At 49.4% G+C, this 19,437-nt stretch overlaps 9 protein-coding genes across 9 annotated transcripts; 6 read left to right on the top strand and 3 right to left on the bottom strand.

Moving 5' to 3' along the window:
- Window positions 1-299: 299 nt before the first annotated feature.
- On the bottom strand, window positions 300-1,897 carry arp6 (actin family protein; the record flags this gene model as incomplete). The annotated part of the gene is made up of 4 exons (XM_057297666.1): window positions 300-452; window positions 508-570; window positions 628-1,333; window positions 1,393-1,897. The coding sequence occupies 4 exons, from the start codon at window positions 1,895-1,897 to the stop codon at window positions 314-316; spliced, it is 1,413 nt and encodes a 470-aa protein (XP_057145548.1). The 3' UTR covers window positions 300-313.
- Window positions 1,898-2,713: 816 nt separating this feature from the next.
- Window positions 2,714-3,740, top strand: N7519_010892 (alpha/beta fold hydrolase; the record flags this gene model as incomplete). The annotated part of the gene is made up of 3 exons (XM_057297665.1): window positions 2,714-3,079; window positions 3,160-3,513; window positions 3,567-3,740. The coding sequence occupies 3 exons, from the start codon at window positions 2,714-2,716 to the stop codon at window positions 3,738-3,740; spliced, it is 894 nt and encodes a 297-aa protein (XP_057145547.1).
- Window positions 3,741-4,390: 650 nt separating this feature from the next.
- Window positions 4,391-5,599, top strand: N7519_010891 (uncharacterized protein; the record flags this gene model as incomplete). Its single annotated transcript, XM_057297664.1, has 3 exons — window positions 4,391-4,546; window positions 4,607-5,085; window positions 5,140-5,599. The coding sequence occupies 3 exons, from the start codon at window positions 4,391-4,393 to the stop codon at window positions 5,597-5,599; spliced, it is 1,095 nt and encodes a 364-aa protein (XP_057145546.1).
- A 799-nt stretch (window positions 5,600-6,398) lies between these two features.
- On the top strand, window positions 6,399-7,502 carry N7519_010890 (uncharacterized protein; the record flags this gene model as incomplete). The annotated part of the gene is made up of 1 exon (XM_057297663.1): window positions 6,399-7,502. The coding sequence occupies one exon, from the start codon at window positions 6,399-6,401 to the stop codon at window positions 7,500-7,502; it is 1,104 nt and encodes a 367-aa protein (XP_057145545.1).
- A 157-nt stretch (window positions 7,503-7,659) lies between these two features.
- On the bottom strand, window positions 7,660-10,772 carry N7519_010889 (uncharacterized protein; the record flags this gene model as incomplete). Its single annotated transcript, XM_057297662.1, has 2 exons — window positions 7,660-7,875; window positions 7,935-10,772. The coding sequence occupies 2 exons, from the start codon at window positions 10,770-10,772 to the stop codon at window positions 7,660-7,662; spliced, it is 3,054 nt and encodes a 1,017-aa protein (XP_057145544.1).
- A 1,733-nt stretch (window positions 10,773-12,505) lies between these two features.
- On the top strand, window positions 12,506-13,759 carry N7519_010888 (uncharacterized protein; the record flags this gene model as incomplete). The annotated part of the gene is made up of 1 exon (XM_057297661.1): window positions 12,506-13,759. One exon carries the CDS (start codon window positions 12,506-12,508, stop codon window positions 13,757-13,759), a length of 1,254 nt encoding a protein of 417 aa, XP_057145543.1.
- Window positions 13,760-14,347: 588 nt separating this feature from the next.
- Window positions 14,348-15,552, top strand: N7519_010887 (60S ribosomal protein eL13; the record flags this gene model as incomplete). The annotated part of the gene is made up of 5 exons (XM_057297660.1): window positions 14,348-14,435; window positions 14,707-14,753; window positions 14,883-15,041; window positions 15,119-15,265; window positions 15,307-15,552. 5 exons carry the CDS (start codon window positions 14,348-14,350, stop codon window positions 15,550-15,552), a joined length of 687 nt encoding a protein of 228 aa, XP_057145542.1.
- Window positions 15,553-16,146: 594 nt separating this feature from the next.
- Window positions 16,147-18,049, bottom strand: N7519_010886 (uncharacterized protein; the record flags this gene model as incomplete). Its single annotated transcript, XM_057297659.1, has 2 exons — window positions 16,147-17,322; window positions 17,351-18,049. The coding sequence occupies 2 exons, from the start codon at window positions 18,047-18,049 to the stop codon at window positions 16,147-16,149; spliced, it is 1,875 nt and encodes a 624-aa protein (XP_057145541.1).
- A 141-nt stretch (window positions 18,050-18,190) lies between these two features.
- N7519_010885 (oxidoreductase-like domain-containing protein) lies at window positions 18,191-19,006 on the top strand (the record flags this gene model as incomplete). The annotated part of the gene is made up of 1 exon (XM_057297658.1): window positions 18,191-19,006. The coding sequence occupies one exon, from the start codon at window positions 18,191-18,193 to the stop codon at window positions 19,004-19,006; it is 816 nt and encodes a 271-aa protein (XP_057145540.1).
- Window positions 19,007-19,437: the final 431 nt, after the last annotated feature.

Genomic DNA, 19,437 nt, shown 5'->3' with positions numbered 1-19,437 from the left:
TGTCTTCCAAGTGCTTAAGTTAATAGCCCAAACATTAGGTACCTAGAGGTGAACGTGAACAGCAGCCGTGGATCCATGGATCTGGGAATTTCCCAAACAGGTAAAAACACAGCTTATTCCAGAATTAGAGCGAATAATCACATCGTAATGTGAGGAGTACGGCGTTCTAGCCTTGAAAACTTTTATATACGCGTTCCAAAATATTTTGTACATTGACCACAGACATTGAAAACTAGGGTATCACTAAATGCAAACGCTGTCTATTTCGGCCATCGTTAAAACTCCCATACTTAATCCAACAGCGATTGGGACCTTACACAAGGCCGGCAAATCGTCGAACAGCCCATCCTGACCCGTATTCTTGATATTCTTGGCGAGTGATGGATACTTTGCTGAGTTCCTCTCTGTTCGCTGCAAGGCGAGTGCCTCCTAGCCATGTTGAGTGAACAGGGCTATTAATATTAGTACTTTCAAAGGCAAAGATAACCAGATGGGATGACCACTCACTCCTTAGCCCGGCGTACTCTCACGACACATTCAGCAGAGGCAATCTGTCGCAATTCGGTTTCTCTGTAATAAGGTAGTTTGTCAGTAGAAACTTCAACCAATTGACTCCCGAGAACTCACAGTCTTTCCATGAATCCCGGAATCAAAGCATTTCCTCCGACAACGAGAACATTCGCCAAAAAGGCGGAGTGCAGGCCAGTAGGCAGAACCGACAAACTTTGAAGAATCATATCGGGTACGCCGGCTGACTTCATGCCAATATCTCCGGGGGTGAATAGAAGCTCCGGGACAGTAAAGCGCTCATTACCCAGCACCAGTACATCCTCCGACAACACCTCCGCGCTAAGCCCGGAAACTGCCCCTTTCTTCTTTTTGGCATGCAGAAGATGGTCATGCGGTCGAATGAAGCCCTTCTTGTTTGCATTCGGGTCTGGAAGCACATAGTCCAACACGATTCCCTCTTCGGGGCCACCCTGGCGCTTTTGGCCACTTTTCCACGCTTTTTCCAAATCACCAGAAAAGTCATTGCTGACATAGCAGACCGCCTCTTTGACTTCGTTCATAATATACGTTTCGTCCACCATGTTGTATTGTCTCATTGACACGATCTCCTTCAGATAATTTGTAAGGTGCTTGCCTCCAAGATCGAGTCTTCGGATTCCGCGTTGAAGAGCTTGGCCTTTGTAAACCGGCGTCACTGTGGTGTGCGAGTAGCCAGAATCAACGACGAGTAAGCAATCTGCGGGCAAGATAGATGCGTCGGATGTATTAGAGACAGGATCGCCGAAGAGAGAGTGGATTTCGTTCCATGCGTTAAGGGTTGGACCTAAAGACCTCGAGTCAGTACGGCATCATATGCGGCACCAAGTCATCCGACTACCGTACCCAAACATCTCGCATATCCCCCAAATCCCCATTCCTCCATAACCATCTCATCAGCGTGCCGTTGTAAGATTGGCAAGGCGTTCGGTGCCTCAGTAAGCACAAGGGTAGTGTCTTCCGGATCCGCGATGTGATAACTCTTATTCCGAGCCGTTACCTTCCCATCAAAGAAAGACTGGTCCCAAATCTCTCTCTCGGCTTCCCAGTTCACAACATATCCCTTCTCCACCGGGCGCCGGAACATCGCCTCATTCCAGTCGTTAACTGTGGCTAACTGTGCACCGATGACGATCTTGTTATCGCGTGTCTTAACGAGAGCATTGGGTATCGATGAGCAGCCGGAAATGCTTTCGTCGGAGGCCGAGGCATGAGAAGCGTAGCCGGCTTTTATCATATAGGCGCCATTGTCGATGATAAAGGTCTTCTCGGGAAGGTACCGTGAGGTCTCCACGGGCTGTGTTGGAGTTGCAGGTGTCCTTGGAGGAGCGCGGGCCTTAGCTGTTCCCATTATGGCTGGCAATGATGATCAAAGTGCTTTGAGCTTCCGTCAAGCTGGGATGCAATGATGAAAGGTGTTTGTCTTGTTTGATATTGAAAATTCCTGCTTAGGTAATATTTTGTTCGCCGGGCCAGGAGTTCGCCGAGCTACCTAGATAGTCACGCACGGAGTACAGCTCCGCCAAGGTCTACAGGCCAAGAAACATTCCGTCCATTGTTCGCTCCCCGCGCGTAAGGGGTAAGCAGATGCTCTATCAGATGAACTCCTCGAAACCGGGGGGTGAGATCTATCTACAACATACTCCGTACCTAAGCATTGATTGGCGATCATCAGCGTTAAAATGTATCGGTCAAACGTATTTCCTAAGCACTTTTGGTTGCACGACATTATTCGCAACTTCAATTTCGTATCAAAAACCCCTAAATGTGGCGATATCCGTCACAAATACCTCAATACACGAATAATGCATCGTTTTCTGGAAGGTGGATGTACCAGTAATATCTCAGACAGCGTCCGGCCCCACCACCCGGCAGCTTTAGTACGGACCCCGGGAGTACCTAGGTATATTGGTCTTAAGCCAAGCAAATCCTGACAAACCGTCTGCCCAAACGACTCCACAAGACGGTCAATTGGAGATCAATCGCTAATTTGGGACGAAATACCGAGGGCGTTGCACAAGTCTCGGGATTTACATGCTCCATACGGAGTATGGAGGGGCTAACTCGGCTAACTCCCCTAGCATATTGACTTCCTTTTCCCTCCAAAGTCCGCCGTACTCCGTGGATAAATCAAATATTCAGCCCGAAGACCACTGGTTATTACGAAATGGCTGCGCCGCAAACTGTCGAAGTTCCACACCTTGGTGGCATCAAGGCTGGGTACGCCTTCTCTAAGAACCATTATGATCCTTCCAAGCCGACATGTGTGCTTATGAATTCGATGTGCATGACGGTGTCTCTCTACCATGATCAATTCAACAATGAGGCTTTGACTGATGCCATGAATCTTCTGGCTATTGAGCCATTAGGCCATGGCTCGACCAGTTCTCCCTCGGAACACTTTACGTACTGGGATTCTGCACACATGGCCTTACAGGTCATGGACCACTTTGGGATTCAGAAAGCCTTTGTGCTGGGGACAAGTCAGGGTGGATGGATCGTGACTAGGATGGCCCTCCTAGCCCCAGAGAGGGTAGGTCCAAGCCCTAGGGTCAATGAACTGCTGATTATGCCCCAAGCCAAGCCAAACCAATAGTATTAATATATTACTAGATTCTCGGTCTTATGCCCCTCGGAACCTCCATGGATTATGAATCCTCGGATTCTCGGTCCAAGGGCTGTTGGGATCCTGCTGCCAATCTCACGGTGTTCTTTGAGAAGTGGACCAGCTCCTCGGCTACACCCGACTTCGTTGTGGATGACGTCTGGTGCGGACTGGTGGGGGGAATCGGCTTTGGTGCCGCTGCCACTGAAACGAGATCTGCATTCTGGACTCAGACATTGAAGGAAGTGTATAAGGGTGATGAGGGCCGGAAAAAGGTTCGAATGGCGCTCAATTGCCTATTGGAGAGGGATGGGCTCCTGCTCCGGATCGGGGATATCAAATGTCCTGTTTATTGGCTACAGGTGAGTCCCCAGTCTACTGATATAGATGATTTGTGCATTAACGAATCGATAAGGGAACTGAAGACACTCCTTTCGGAACGATCGTTCCTGCAGAGCACATTAAGCGTTTTACCTCGTCTGTGGAGGCTAAACTTGTGATGATTGAAGGAGGTGCCCATTACTTGAACGCCACCAATCCAAAGGAGGTGAATGAGGCCCTTTTGGAGATGGTAACGAAGTACAATTAGTACCTATGTACTCCGTAATTTTCGGCTAATGGAAACTAACGAATACCACTAAGCCAGGCAATAGTCCTAAAATCAAATGAAAGGATTCATCATTTTCCATTTTTAGTTCTTTTCTCGTTTAATAACTTGTACGGAGTAATTATCCTACTTTTTCTTGTTTCATAGAGTGGGCCTCCGTATTTTCAGCCACAACCTCCCTAAAAAGGAATTTACAACCCTTGCATCCACGTGGATATTCTTCAGATATATGCAGGCCATTCATCTACTCGATAGTTCCTAAAGCTTACTTTACATAGTGACACATATGTTGTATATTAATGATACGTATGAATGATACATATGAATGATACATATGAATGATACATATAAACAATACATAACATGTATAAGTGTGATATTAGTGCAACCAGAGCAGATCCCTAACCCGGTGGGGGCCAACTACCGAAGTAAGTTCAAAACTCCAGACGCCAAGCTTGTCAGGTAAACGTTCAAAAGTGGAATTCCTGGAATTTTACGAGCCGTGTGGTCGACACACAAAGATGGGCACTTTACGATGCAGAAACTCGGCATACTCCGTGCTCCACACATAAGGTTGTATTGCCCAACATTTGCTGGGTTGTTTCTATGTTTTCCTCCCTGAGCCAAACGTCATGGAAAGCAACCAGGACAGTCTGCAGTCATGGTCTATAGCTACCACAGCCTCTGTCACGGTGCTGGCCTTCGTGACGGTTTGTCTTCGACTACTCGCCCGTTATGAGCGGATGCAAAAGCTGTGGTGGGATGACTATATGGTCATCTTTTCTATGGTCAGTTCGATTCTCTCACTCCATTGAATCACAATCGCATGGTTTCTAATCAAACATAAGCTATGGAACCTGATCGTTGTCGGATTCATCTATGCTATGGTTCATAAGGGAATGGGCCTCCATGCAGACACTATTCCGGCGGAAAACGTGATTTTGATTGCAAAGTATCTCGTTGTCGCCGAAGTTCTCTACGTGTTCAACCTGGTATGGACCAAGCTGAGCATTCTGCTCATGTACTATCGGATCTTCCGCTTTCCTTACTTCAAGACATGGGCATACATCATTGGGGTATTTATTATCCTATGGGTCATCTGTATAACCTTCCTCTTCATCTTCATTTGCGTCCCCGTCCAGAAACTATGGTATCCCCAGCTTCCAGGTCGGTGCATCGATCAGGTCGCCACATGGGTCGCCAATGCCGTCTCAACGATCGCAACCGACGTTGCCATTCTACTCCTTCCAATTCCACAAGTATGGAAGCTCCAACTCCGAATGTCGGAAAAGATAGCCGTTTTAATTGCCTTCAGCTTGGGATTCTTGTAAGCCACTAACATTTCCAAAAGCCCCCAAGAAAACCAATCTAACCTCAACAGCGTCGTCTTCGCTTCTGCCTACCGTTTCTCAGTCCTCTTCAGCTACAGTTCAATTGATTCCTCCTACACTCTTGCCCCAACAGTTGGCTGGACCGCGATCGAAATGTCCGCCGGCATCGTTTCGGCCAACCTCCCAACCATTCGCCCTGCTCTCCGTTTCATAGCACGCATGCTGGGTGTCCACGGTAGCGTTATGGCTCTCTTCAAAAGTACAAACAGAACAACTGCCAAAACTACGGACCCTGTCACTCAGCCTTCAGGAACAGGGGAGTCCACTTCCACTATCATTCAGCATACCAAGCATCCGAAACGACACTCTTTCTATCACCTACCAGATGATCATAACTCAGCGGGAGAACAGTCGCGAACGGATGCCTCGTTTAGGCCAGACTATGACCAAGGGAAGACATATACCAATGTACTGGGACCGAGGGCCGGTGATCATTCCGAACGGGGATGAGATTCCCCTGACTGAGATTAGAGTCGACAAGGAGTTTACGCAGACTACGCGCTGAGGGGAATTATCCTTTGTATTATACTAAGATTGGGATTTCGGTTAATGTCACAGGATGTCATTCTTTACTTCTCTACTGGCGAGCTGCGGAGATGTTTAGCTTGAGACATACATCAATGTACGCTGTAGGGTAAAAGGTACAGTGAAGCCTCCATAATCTAGAGCAGAAACCAGGCCGGTACCTGTCGGTGAATAATTCTGATCAATTACATACATAAGAACATTTTACCGCTATCTACATTGCCAAAAGATCACAACTGGACTGTGGATGCAGCACTATATACAATAGGAGGCACGTGATGGGACTAATATCGAGGTCGCTTGGTCAGGTCGCTCAAATGGCGCCCTTGATTTTACTGGGCAGAAACTGGCAAGGCAGCTTTACTGGGTTTGGTATAACTGATTTCTCCATTAAGTAGAAGCCATGGCATGTCAGGAGCTCTTCATGGCATATAAGGTAAACGAGGGATCTACTAGAAGGACGTTGATACATGCTAGCAACAGACCATCAAGATCTTTGGACTGAGAGAAATATAAAGATAGAAATCAAAATACACATCTGCAAACAGCAGACCAATTAAACCAGGCTCAATCTGACAGCTTCGACATACAACATAGAAATTCCAGGTGACCCCGCAGAGCCCTAATCAGCCCCGCGATAATTATCAGACCCAACCGCCCAATTTTTTTTCTCTGCTACACTCCACTCCAACTCACCCCTGGCCAGCCCACCACCGTCACAAAAATGTCCAAACAACTATCCGCAGTCCTTGACACAACCCTATCCCTCATCGGCCAATTCCAGACAGCTCTCACCACGCTCCCAACAGGCGCAGCCGAAGCCGCAAAAGATGCCGAAGCCCTGCCCCTCTTAACTGCCTCGTCGAGCGCGCTCAAAGCACACGTCACGAAACTTTCCCTGCTGGCCATTACCTCGCCCTTTACGCATTCAGCTGTTGGTACCGTACTCCGTGAGCTCAATGAATCCGTGCTGCCGTCGCTGGTGACCGCTTCCCTTCTCGTTACACCAGCGCAATACACCAAGGCGTTTCACTCTGAGGTCTTGCTTCTTGTCAAGACTTCTTTAACGGAGCTTTCAACGCTGGTTCGGGAGGTCAAGATTGTCGGAGAGAAGAAAGACCAAGAGAAGAAGGATACAGGGAAGGAGAGCGGTGTTACAAAATCCGAGAAAGATGCTGTGACGCTCGCTACGGGCCGTGTCTGGGACGCGTGTGATGCTACAATCGATGTCGCGAATAAGGGGGTTGTTGGGTTTGTCATGCGCCGCGTTGAGCAGTGGAGAGACCTGGTTCGCGACGCGGTTGAGGAAATCGAGGATTGGGATCCGGAAGAAGAGGACGATGGTTTCTTTGACGATGTTCTCAGTGATGATGGGAAGGGTGGAGATGATAAGGGCGAGGACAACGATGAGGATGACGAAGAAGAGACGGCTGCCCTCCAGGAACATAAGAAATCTACACTTCGGTTCCTCAAGCCTATTGCTCAGGCCTACCCAGCTATCATCAACAATCGGCTGAAGAATGCCGGAAATACACCATTGGCTTCTTCGTCTGGTGTCAAGAAGCTAGAGTCCTTGATGCTGAATCTACAAGCTATCCCGGACGATGTTGATGAGGCAGCCGGCGCGCTGTACGAGGCCAATTTTGAAACCTCTGCGCAATATCTGCGGAAGACGAGGAAGTGTGCCACTCAAGCGGTGGAGTTGGTCACGTCACCCTGGGGCTCTGCGGATGTTAAGGATGATGCACCTGCAGACAAATTCGCCACATGGTCGAAAACGTGGCTCAAGGTGGTTGACGAGGTCAGCAAGTCAATTGAAAAGAACTGAATGTAGTTATCTGTGACGAAGCTGCAAAGAAGCTGATGATGAGATGACAAAAGCCCGAGAAAAGCATGGGCAGCGATATTATGTATATGTACATAGAACAAAGATGGTGATATTATACAGGCCTTTCTAAATTATGATCTCCAACTAGATCTCACGCTTAGAAGTCTTCCTCCGGAGCTTCATGTTCCTGCTCCCATTCCGGCAGATCAGCAATGGGAATCCGCTCTCGCAAGAATTCCAGAATCGCATCGGTTCCTTTGGCAACTACTTGCCAGCGAGGTACTCGGAATCGATTGCCTGCCACCTCGAAACGTCTCAGGGCCGATCCATTGCCCCAGTTCCGAGGGGAACGTCCTGCAGCCAGCAGGCCAATCTTCGGGGAAGCGAATCAAGGTCATTGTTGCTTAGCTCCAAGACTTGCAACCCTTTTACGGCTTCGAAGTCCAAGCTGGCGATCTGGTTGTCAGAGGCCACAAGGGTCTTCAGCTCTGGGTAGCTCTGCCTCAGATAGGGGAGTGCTCCCTTCAAACGATTGTGCGATACATCCAAGAAGATCAAAGATGGGGCTACTAGGTTGGACAAGAGAGGCTCCCATGACGTCAAGCCGGCCGCGTTTAAAGACAGTGACTGGAGCTTTGGCAACTCAAGTGGGGAAGACAAGAAGTCAGCGCCACTCAAGGGGTTGTGTGACAGATCAAGCTCAACCAGACACTGCGCGAGCATTCCGATTGCGGGAGCAGGGAAACAGCTCAGTTCATTGTGCTGTAGATAGAGACATCGAATGTCTAGCGACGGTATCATCTCCAGCTGTTCTACCTTAAGATCGGTCATTTCGGAATAAGACTTGTCAAGAGTCCCACCGGATTTAATCTGCCAGCTGCCATCGAGCGAGGGATTCTCAGGCGCTAGAGTGAATTGCGTGGCCACTGAGCCCTCGTCATCTGTGTCCTGAGGATCAGGCTCACAGAGGCTCCGCAAGTCTCGTTTGATATCGTCAGTGTCCATTTTCAGCAGCCTGCGCTCACGAAGTGGGTTATTGGAAACCCGCAAAGAGGCAAGGTTTTCCATTAATCCAATCCTCTCATCCAAGCGCGTGAGAGAATTTCCTGTGAAATCTGCCTTCTTGAGGCTCTTAAGCTCCTCAAACCCTCGAGGAAGCTCTGCAATTCTGTTTTCTTCAGCAGATAGCGTTAATAATGACTGCCAAGAAGTCATGCATGGGAGATGCGTGATGCGATTGACACCGATCAGTAGAGTATGTAAATTAGGAAGTTCAAGCGCGTCATCGGCTGAGAAGACAACCACAGCATTATTGGCGATATTTAGGGACTGCAATTTCTCCAACTTGTTCACTGACGCCGGTATCAAAGTTCCTTCCAGTCTGTTCTTCTGCGCATTGAGCGTTCTCAGGGGAAGTTTGCTGAGGACTTCGAACGGCAAAGATGTGAACTTGTTCTCACTGACATCCAACGTTCTCAGAGAACCCAACCCAACGAGATCATCCGGGAGCTTGGTGAGACTGTTGCCATGCAGATCCAAAGACTCCAAGTTAGGAAGACGGCCAATGACGGCAGTTAGTTCTCCTTGCAGTTGATTATTTGCAAGTTTCAGATCCGTCAGAGACTTTATCTCTGAAATTATCTCGATCTTGGCCATGTCCAAAGAATTATTCGACAGATTGAGAGTGCGCAAGTTTTGCAGACGACGGAGACCCATCGGAAGTGATTTGAGTATATTGCCATGGAGATCCAACGTTTCAAGGCCCCCAAATTGAAGTCCTCGATCATCGCTATCGGGATCAAACTCTTCGGGGTCGATATCGGGAAAGGTGGCATCCGATATCTGTTCCAGCTCATTGTCCGCGGCATTAAATTTGACGAGATCGACATTTTCGAACCAATTCGCAGAGTTCTCTGGGTCGTAGTCGTACATCGTCAGCACTTCTTTTGGGATCTCTTTTAAACAAAACGCTGCGATGTTCAACTGGCCGGTCGCGCGTGCTGTCTGTACGCGCTTGCGCATCACCAGAGAGTTGGACCCCTTGGGCAGTTGGCCGAAAGGATCATCTTCGTCGCCGCCTGCCCACGAATCGAGAGGCGCATCGATGGTCGCGGCCTGATAGACTTGCTTTCCTGGGTCTTCCTTTTTCTCTCCGGCCGCCATCGCTTTGCGAGCAGCCTTTGCCTTTGCTATAGTTTCACGTAGCGTACTAGACGATTTGGAGACTTTCCTTGCTTCAATTTCTGCCTGTTGCTCTGGAGACAGGTCATCAGGCATGCTTGAAGAGGCAGACACATATCTTGAAGCCGTCGATGGGGAGCGCAAGGTCGACACCTGCTCTGTCTGAGGTTTTCTTGTTTTCTTCACATGCAGGGGTCTTTCTGGGGGCCCCATATTTGACTTAGCAGGCTTTGTGGATGTCTTTTTAGGTGATGGATGGATAAATGAGGGTTTTGGCGTATCCTTGTTCCCAATGGATCTTTCTGGTATTATATTCTTGAGCGGCGAACTGACGTCCGTGTGGACACCGTCTCCCGGTGCAATACTTTGTCTGGGCGACGGCCGCTTCAGTCTGGAGGGGCTCACGCTGTCCTCCGAGCCCCGGACTGGAGAAAGAGAACCAGCAGTCGACATACGAGCCTCTGAGGGAAGACGCAGCTTCGAAACAGGCTGTATATATAGCTCGTTGCTTGGCGGGGCGCAAGAAGATGCCCTCGATGGCGATCTCGAAACGTTGGACACATTGGACGGGGCGCGAGATGGGGATCGTACCGGGCTGCCGCCATTGAAAAAGCTGGACTGCCTTCTCGCCGAGGCCGGTGATGGTGGAATTTGCGCTAGCGTCTCAAGTGTACGCTCGGACAAAGATGGGCGTACTCCACGGCGACCGCGTGCTTCTTGGGCCGATGCGATTGATACAGTGTCATCATCCCCCGCAGTCGAGCTCGCCTCCTCTGGAACATGTGTGTCGTCTTCCTTGCCTTGGATATGATCTTGGTTGAGGGTCGGGATAGGATCATCCTGCGGCTTGGGTGGCGATAAGTGGTGCGAGGATGGTTTTTTCACGAGCGTGTTGTGAGATGGTCTTCGTAACCTCCTTTCGTCTAGGCCAGGATCGGCTCGTAGCCTGTCTCGAGAAGGTGAGGGTTTGATCGATTTTGATGCGGTGCTCGTGGGTAAAGGCAATCTTGAAGCAAGTCGTGGAATGCCGCTTGTAGGGCGTGGTATACCACTCGCAGGGCGTGTCGATGTCTTAGGCTGTCCTTCCATATTGGCGTTCCAGTTATTGATGTTGGTCTTCGGTCAGGGAGAAAGTCACGTCAAGAAATTCGGATAGTCATGTCCGATGATAAGAAGTGGGACAAAGAATGTGGAGGGCGGGGAAAGGTCGCAGTGGCAGTTTCAGTCCTGTCAAAATCGTGGTCTTTGCAAACCTTGGAAAGAATGAAGGCCTGGAGGTCTAGAAATCTTTCGGACTAAGCGGATTGTTTACATTTCTAAGGTCTCACAATCCCGCGATCGTCGCCTCAGGCATCAACTGGTTTACTCCTGATCCATGAAATATTTTGTACCAAACAGACCTCATATAAAACATATCTTACATTATCTTATGTTATATATTGCTACAAAGATATCTAAACTTATCTTAGACAATTTGTAAGTATAAAAGACCGTGGAATTGCAATTTGATGGTTATGCGAGCTATAGTTGGCCTGTGTGTTGTAGTTGGCTTATTCCGTCGGATATATACATCAAAGAGCAATGTCACATTACAAACAGATATCCAGCGCAACTTGATAGCAGCGAACTCAAAACCCTCATCTGAGTAGCGAGGCCATTACCAGTAGCCAGAAAAGAGATCTTTCTGTGTATAGCATAGGAGCATAGGAGCATGTATACTAACCCGGGAGTCTACAGAAAATAATGCCAGGAGCAAACAGTTCCATTTGGGATTTCGGGCCCAATATTCTTCTAATAATCAGTATCTACCTGATATAAAACATTTGGATGTATTATGTTGAATCCGTAAGATATTAGTAGAGATTCCAAAGACCTGATCCTTGCTTTTGCCGCTGAAGAGGGCTGGCACCGACTGTTTCAGGTAGTAACCAAGAGATGCCCTTGCATATTATCTTTGTAGAAGCTCTGCCTGGCTATTCCGACACATCTTGTACTAGGTGATTTAATTTATGCACTAGCAATTTCAGTCAAGTTCTTCGAAACTTATTACAGGATGTAATACTTCTCTTTATTTACGTTATGCGAGAACTCTACCTAAGTAGCTTTCCCGCAAAGCATTTGAAGGCTCAAACAGACAAAGTCTCCATGATGTCGTACATCATATACAACATACGGAGTACGGAGTATGGAGTACCGATCTGATACTTATCGGTTGCCTGCCCAACCCTCCAGCGCTTGTCCGGTCGCGGGTGTTTACTTGCCCTGAGCGTCCCGTGATCGCCACACTAACTTAAATAGGTTTGATGTAAGCACATACCGGTCTCTGATTGGTTTATATTCTTAGATAATTGACCGGGGCTGGGACATGGACTAACCCAAAGCGGGTACCTTGAAACTCCCCCGTTCCCAGCCACCCAGCCCCTCCCAATAACGCGAGCTGGAGTAACCTCTTCCTCTTAAGGTCTCCCTCAACTCCATTATTCTCCCTTCTTTCATCCTTCTCCAATTTCTCCAATTCATTGTCTTCTTAGCTCAAAATTGAGATTCCTACCCCTTGCTCCGGCCTCGGTCCTCTATCTTCTCATTTGGTTCCTAAGGCAACATACCCGGTCTAAGCATCTGTGCGATCTAGCCTAAGGACTGATATCAGTCTCCGGTATGTACATAATTCTTTTGTGCTTCAATCATCTGTTTTACGATAAAGATGCTGATAAGAAATTAGTGCGAGGACCCGTTTCCCCACGGCTAAACCCTCCTAAACCCTTGTGGTTCTATCATAGTGATATCTTATATCAACATCACTACACAACTACACATCCACCATGTCTCAAAATACCAACTCACAAAGTTCCCTGGATGCACCTGCAGAGATCGTGCCTTCAACTCCAGTCCGCCGGACCACTTTGTCCCCGTCGCCAGAGCTCAGCGCTATGGCTAAGCGCCCATCGTCCCAGTCGGATAAGAAGTTCCTCTCACCCCCGCCATTGTCGTCATCAGATATGACCCCTCCACCCTCATCTCAGATCCCAGGGGCCCCGCTTCGCTCTCGCTCTCACTCGCGCTCGCGCTCCTTGAGCCCCTCGTTGGCGAAACCCACCGATCTGGACAAGTCGTTGTGCGATGCCTACGGCGCCTCTGAGAACCTGCCCACCCTGGAGGAAATCGACAATGCCGGCGAAACCCAACTGCGCACTATTGCCAAGGAACTTTTAGCCGTAGCCCGAGAGTCGCGCATGTCTGCGCTGCACTTCAAACTGCAGAACAGCTTGGTCTCTTTCGCAAGCAATGAAGCCGTCAAGCGCGCTGAGGTGGAGCATCAGCTCGCCAAGCGCGAAGTTGAGATTATTCAGAGCGCCGAGTACCGTAGTCGGTCGCACCCCGCAGATCCCATCACGCCCAAGCAGTCCCAGTCTACCTTGAACTCCGATTATCTCTCGGCTGTCCAGCGCTCGCAGGAGTTAGAAGAACTCAATACTGTTCTGGACCGAAGACTTCGAAAGGCGAAGCGTGCCATCGATGAAGCTACCAGTCGGTCTATGGACCTCGAAGAGCAGAACCTCATGCTGAAGCGGCGCATTGGTGACAACCGCAAGCACTTTTCCCAGATCTTCAACTACGGCAGCGTGTCGCCGAGCACTCAAAATGATATACACAATATCTGCCATGGTGAACACGCAGATGGTCTCGCCGCTCTTCTCTACGCCGATAAACTCACCAACCAGACACACGCTTATGGTACTCACTCTGCAACCTCCGTTCCCGTCACACCGAACCACTCGAAGGGCCAGTACCTCAGTCCAATTGGACACCCAAGAGAAGATCACTATGATAGCGACAGCACCGTATCTCTCTCAGCCTCCGAGGCCGCGGAAGAGGCTTTGGCCTCCCCGCAGCACATGCGCTCGACTGTTCCCAAGAGCAGCACATTGCTCCAGACAAAGTTGTTCGGCCAGGTGCAGAAACCCGGCGTTGAGCGATCTCGCCCTGGGAAGCGCAAGGCAGACAGTGACGCGAACGCTGCCGCCACGAAGAAGTCTAGGCCTACAAATGGCATTGGTCTAGGCATCAATGCTTGAGTTCATATCCCGTGTCACCAACTTTGATATGATTCATGACCTAGCGCTGCTTTGCTTGTTACGATTATGGGAACCTCACGAATGATGAGACATGCCAAATGTGGTGTTTTCAAACTAGCGACTGATTTTTTTTTGGGATTCTGGGAATTTTTGTATGAACCATGAAGAGGCCATGTGACAGTGATCCCATGGCCCTTCAAATGTGGCGTTGTTAATTGGCTTTTCGGTATGGGAATTATGGCCGAGTGTTTGTTTTGCGGCAATCCATAGTCCCGGACTTGGGGTGAATGGCTATCATGCAGCTATAGATAGGAATTTGGGATAGGAAAGGATATGAATTCGGGACGGTACAACCATGTACAATAGGTATAGAGTCTTCAAAGACTAACGGATTACAATCTTGAAAACTTCCATGAAAAGAAAATTCAAGTATGATCTCATTCAACAATTCGAGGCTTGAGATATCATAGCAGAGCATAAAATCAAAGAATAAAAAATAAAAAATAACTCTGGCAGATTACCGAATCCGGCTTGGTTAGGGCTCGCTAAGCGAGGCGGTGTGTCCGTCAGCGGGCGGCCACACGAAAAATGGGAACTTCATTTTCTGCCGTGAAGGAGGATTTGACCAGCAACCCTCGACGACCACCACCCGGCTCGATCCCCATCCGTCAACATGGTGCGTTCCCTATCCCTGCTTGGAAGATACAATAAAAGATTCGACTTGTGCGATTGAGAGAAATCGACAGATTGAAATACGCCTCGAAAAGAATGAAAGAAATGGTTGACTGATTGTGTGTGGGATATATAGGCGATCAAGCACAACAACCAGATTCAGAAGAACCGTGAGTGACCCGTCGCTTTGCACCTTCATATGATCGCTTCAGACCGACCGAAAGTCTTGGGAGATCAGACATTGAAGGAACTGTATTTAACGAATTCTTGAATAGACTTCCACAAGGACTGGCAGCGTCGTGTCCGTGTGCACTTCGACCAGGTACGACTATCCAACATCCCCCGACAAGAGAACTTTTTTTCATTCCGGACGATATCGCAAACGACTTGGAACCGAGGAAAATTTTTCTTTGCAGGATATGAATTTGGCCGACTAACATGAATCGCATAGCCCGGCCGGAAGCACCGTCGTCGTGAGGCCCGCATCGCTAAGGCGGCTGCTGTTGCTCCCCGTCCGGTTGACAAGCTGCGTCCCGTTGTCCGATGCCCCACCATCAAGTACAACCGCCGCGTTCGTGCCGGTCGTGGTTTCACCCTCGCTGAGCTGAAGGTAAATTGAGCCGCATCGAAAGTGGAGGCACTATGGAGAAACAACTCACTAATTCGAAATCTTTTGATGGTTTATAGGAAGCTGGTATCCCCAAGAAGCTTGCTCCCACCGTCGGTATCTCCGTTGACCACCGCCGCACCAACTACTCTAAGGAGTCCCTGGTTGCCAACGTCGCCCGTCTTCAGGACTACAAGGCCCGCCTGATCCTCTTCCCCGCAAGAGCGGTCAGTTCAAGAAGCTCGACTCCTCCGCTGAGGAAGTCAAGGCCGTCAAGGCCACCGTCGCTGAGGGCAAGCGTGACGGCATCGCCACCCGTGTTGAGGCCACCTTCCCCATCACCAACCCCACCGCTGCTGAGGCCGTCACCGAGGTCAAGCGCGACTCGCTCCCCAAGGGCGAGGAGGCTGCTTACCGTCGTCTCCGTGACGCCCGCGCTGAGGCCCGCTACCAGGGTATGCGCGAGAAGCGTGCCAAGACCAAGGCTGAGGATGAGGCCGCTGCCAAGAAATAAATGTGATAATTCCCTCTCGTGCTGATGATGATGATCGGGTTCGGTTTTCGAATCGGGGATTAGTGTACTGTGGCATGGCGTTGCACCTCTTCCTTGATTACCTCTCTCCCTCCCCAACTTTTACTCCTTTTTGTCTCTAAAAGAAAGAACTCGGAAGATCTCTCGAAATTCAAAACCGCCCAATTCTCTCAACCTTGGCCTTGTGCCTGTATACCTCATACTTTTGTGTCTGTCCAGCTGGTAATCCAGGCGTTCTATCCTGGGCTTCCAGCGCGGACAACATTGAAAGCTTCTTGTAGTTCATTTCGTTATATACTTTGTAGCTTCGCTATGGATGTAAACTTGTCTTTTTAAGGCCTGGTTAGATGGGAATTATAGGATGTTTTTTCCATGTATTTCTTGCAAGACGGTTCCTATGACTACATACATATTGTCAGACTCGTTTAAGTCTTTATCTCATGAGTAACACTTTAGAGGAACACAATAAACTTGCAGTTTGAGCTCAGCTCGGGTATCTTCAGAGAACCACACTAACCACTACTTCAACGTCTAACGCTGACAATCAAACCACACCGGAATAACCAAAACAAAAATTCAAAGACCGAACAAAGCACCAAGAGCACCTTCAGTCGCCCTTACCACTGCATCAATATGGATACCACCCTCCACACCTCGCGTGCTCGAAGTGCCATCCTCATGTAGCAACGCATAAAAAAGCTTCTTCGCCTCCTGGTCGATTTTCTTATCTACCCCGGGGATCGACACGCTGATCTCAGGCCGCAGCTGAGGCTCTCCGGTCCATTCATCCAACATTAAATTATTTGATAAAAGCACCCGGAGGCTGGAGTCAGAAGATTTAGGTTTGATGACCATGGCACTCCGGTCCAAATGCGGGACTAGTCGTCGCAGTTCAGAAAGCGTGATAACGCCGTCCTTGCTTTCCGAGGCAGTATCTTTTCTGCCCTGCAAGGCCCTAGGGCCATACTTGCGGTCAATGTGTGCCCACAAACGAGCACGGGTGATTGCAGATACCCAGTACCGGTTGATTCCCCAGCATAGAGTTGCCACGTCAAGTTTCAAGAGTGGGTTTTCTAAGCGGGTATCAATCCATCGACGAATAGCTTCAGGGACTTTTCTTTTCTTGCTGTCGCTGTCAGTAGGCACTGACAGGGAAGTCAAAGACTGGGTCTCGGGGTTTGTTTCGTAGACAACCGTCACGTTGTACAGACTTGCTGGGAATGGAGACGGGGGAGAAAATATTAGTGTGTGTGTTTCTAACAACTCCTCCCTATGAGACGACCGAGTTGTATGGGTTTTGAGGGTCAAGGGTGCGAAGGCTGTTAGGTACGGCGGTGATTGAGAGGCTTCTTGCAGGGCAAATGGATTCGTTGGTAGCAATGATAATTCACGTTTTGGGCGAGGGATATTGGCGGAGAACGGGAGTAAAGTGGCGAGGAGGGATGATATTGGTTTAGGGGCTGTTTGGGGCACTGGGAGAATTGCACGATTCGCCTCTTCCGATGTGAGTAAAGACCTAAAGATTGTCAGTAGTATCCAAGCCAAAATTACTTGTGGAACCCACAGAAATTGGTCGAGTCCTCTGGTGTCGCCTTTCAAGTCAGGATTGGACTCGATTTTCTTTGCCCACGTTTCCAGTTCTGCAACTTCGTTTCTCAGTCGTCGCAGATCGGCAGCGCTCTTCTCGCGCGAATTGCGTTTCTCACGGACAGCCGCTGAAACTCCACCCAGGTCTGGGGTCGTCTCCAAACCCTCCGGTGGAGGAGATTTGGAAGTTTACTGCCTTAAGTGGGCTCTCATGTAATGCATTGGCAATTCGTCGTTTCGCTCGTTTCTCCTGTCGCCTACTAGGGCTGCTACTCAACATCCCTCTAGGTCGATCCGGGGCCTTTTCCAGACCTAGTTGTGTTGGCGTGGGCGGGAGATCGGGTTCGAGGATATCTTCATCCATAAAACTAGAGTCCGGACCTATATCCGTATCCGCTTCTCTTGTGGCACTGCCCAATTCCAATTCCAATTGACGCTCGGGGGTATTCGATTCGGGATTCTTAGGTTGTGGGATTGGAGACCCAAACACCAAATCTCCTGGGAGAATCCTCCTTGAAATCCTGCGTGGTGGTTTTGAGAACGCTTGAACGCCACTTGAGCGCCTGTTGGGGGAACTTTCGGGCGCTTCAGAGCCTCGGGGTCGAGCGAGGGGACTTGCGGAGGCATTGAGCGATGGTCGGAGCGCTTTGCGATCGCGTAATCCAAATTTTCGAGGATCTTGTTGCCCGCTGTCTTTGCTTGCTAGTCGTCGAGCAGGAGATCTGCTGGTTGCGCGCTCTAATAGATCGGGATGTGACCGTGCAAGGCTGGCCCTCGTTGGAGACTGGAAGGAGGGTCGTCTCGACCGATGGGGGTTATTTTGAGGGATCTCTGGCGCCACAGAAATGCCTGTAGTCTCGCTAGTTTTCCGTCGCTTTGCTGGGGAATCCATTGTCGCGTGGGGTGTTCGTCTTGCCTGGTGCGCAGATGACCTCGGGAAGATAAACAACTGGCGCTGTTTGCAGTGTTTGCACTATGACTTAATCTCCCCTCGTTAATGCGGAAGAACATCTAGACTTTCCCAACTCACACCATGGAGTGTCTCTCAGCAGGTACAAGACCCTGGCTGCGGAGGTCTCTATCTCAAATCCGCTCTCACCCTGCCAGAACATTTGCTTCATTTGCTTCATATCGACAATATGTGCTGGTTCCGACCTCCCGGCGCATGAACGGCCACGGACAATCCGACCAACCCGATGCTTATAATACCCCAGCTTCCGTGGAGGAAATTGCGGACTCCTCTCAAGCCCACCCTTTGTCGGGATACTATTCATTGATATTGAAATCGAGCTCACCATACGGTGGGGGCGCATCAACGTCGCGCCCGACGCCCGCTCGGTCCGAGGCCAAACCGACGCCGGCATCTACCGTCGCACCGCAATCGCCCCAAGAAAAAATGGCGATCGTATTTGGCACCCGTCTCGCCGGCCCAGGCCGATCCTCGCGGTACAATCCTGGTGAAGCTCCTCCGCAGTCAATGTGGAAAACTATAAACGGAGTACCCATTCCTCCCCAACCCGAGGAACCTGACAACTGCTGCATGAGCGGCTGTGTACACTGTGTCTGGGATGACTTCCGGGATGAGATGGAAGACTGGGCATTCCGGATCGCAACGGCCAAAGCTAAAGGTGGTCCTGAGAAGGGAACGAAGGACATGCGCTCGGCGCCTCGGGCGGAAGTCCGCTCAGCCAGTGGAAGCATGGATGATGATGGCGGTGGTAGCGAAACAAATTGGACCCCGCCAAGTGAAGATAGTGACCTGTTCGCCAATGTCCCTGTTGGTATCCGGGAGTTCATGAAAACGGAGAAAAGGTTGCGTGTGAAACATCAAAAGGAGGCTACAGTGTGAGATCTTTGGGCTGATGTTTTCTTGCTTGTTGATTTTTATACCCTGTTTTATACCACTTTGGATCAAATGGGGGAACCTGTGTTTAGAGCGCATCAGATATAGTATATGGTATAGAGATAGACTGTACATAAGACACACCAAAATGCCATGACTTTTTTTATACCCTGTTCCATAATAGACCATTAGAAACTATATTATAACGTGTACACAGGTGTAATGGATTAGTGCAATCCTTATGCAATATACATCCTTGAGCACTGACCTCGGGAGGGTCATTAGTATTTTGATAGTTGCTGTATTCAGGTAGATCGGGTTGTCGCGTGCCAAGGTCGGAGCTAAGGGTCTTCTTCTTTTTTTTTTTCGATTATCCTCACTAGAGTCTGCACCCAGATATAATATCACGCGGTAGCAGGCTGACTTTCTAATCATAT

Source organism: Penicillium mononematosum (genome assembly GCF_028829835.1).
Source record: "Penicillium mononematosum strain IBT 11891 chromosome Unknown utg000005l:1.0-9366267.0:1.0-9372171.0, whole genome shotgun sequence".
Lineage (NCBI taxonomy): Eukaryota > Fungi > Ascomycota > Eurotiomycetes > Eurotiales > Aspergillaceae > Penicillium > Penicillium mononematosum.
Note: the sequence above shows the minus strand (reverse complement) of the source record. Positions and strands in the feature narration are given on the sequence as shown.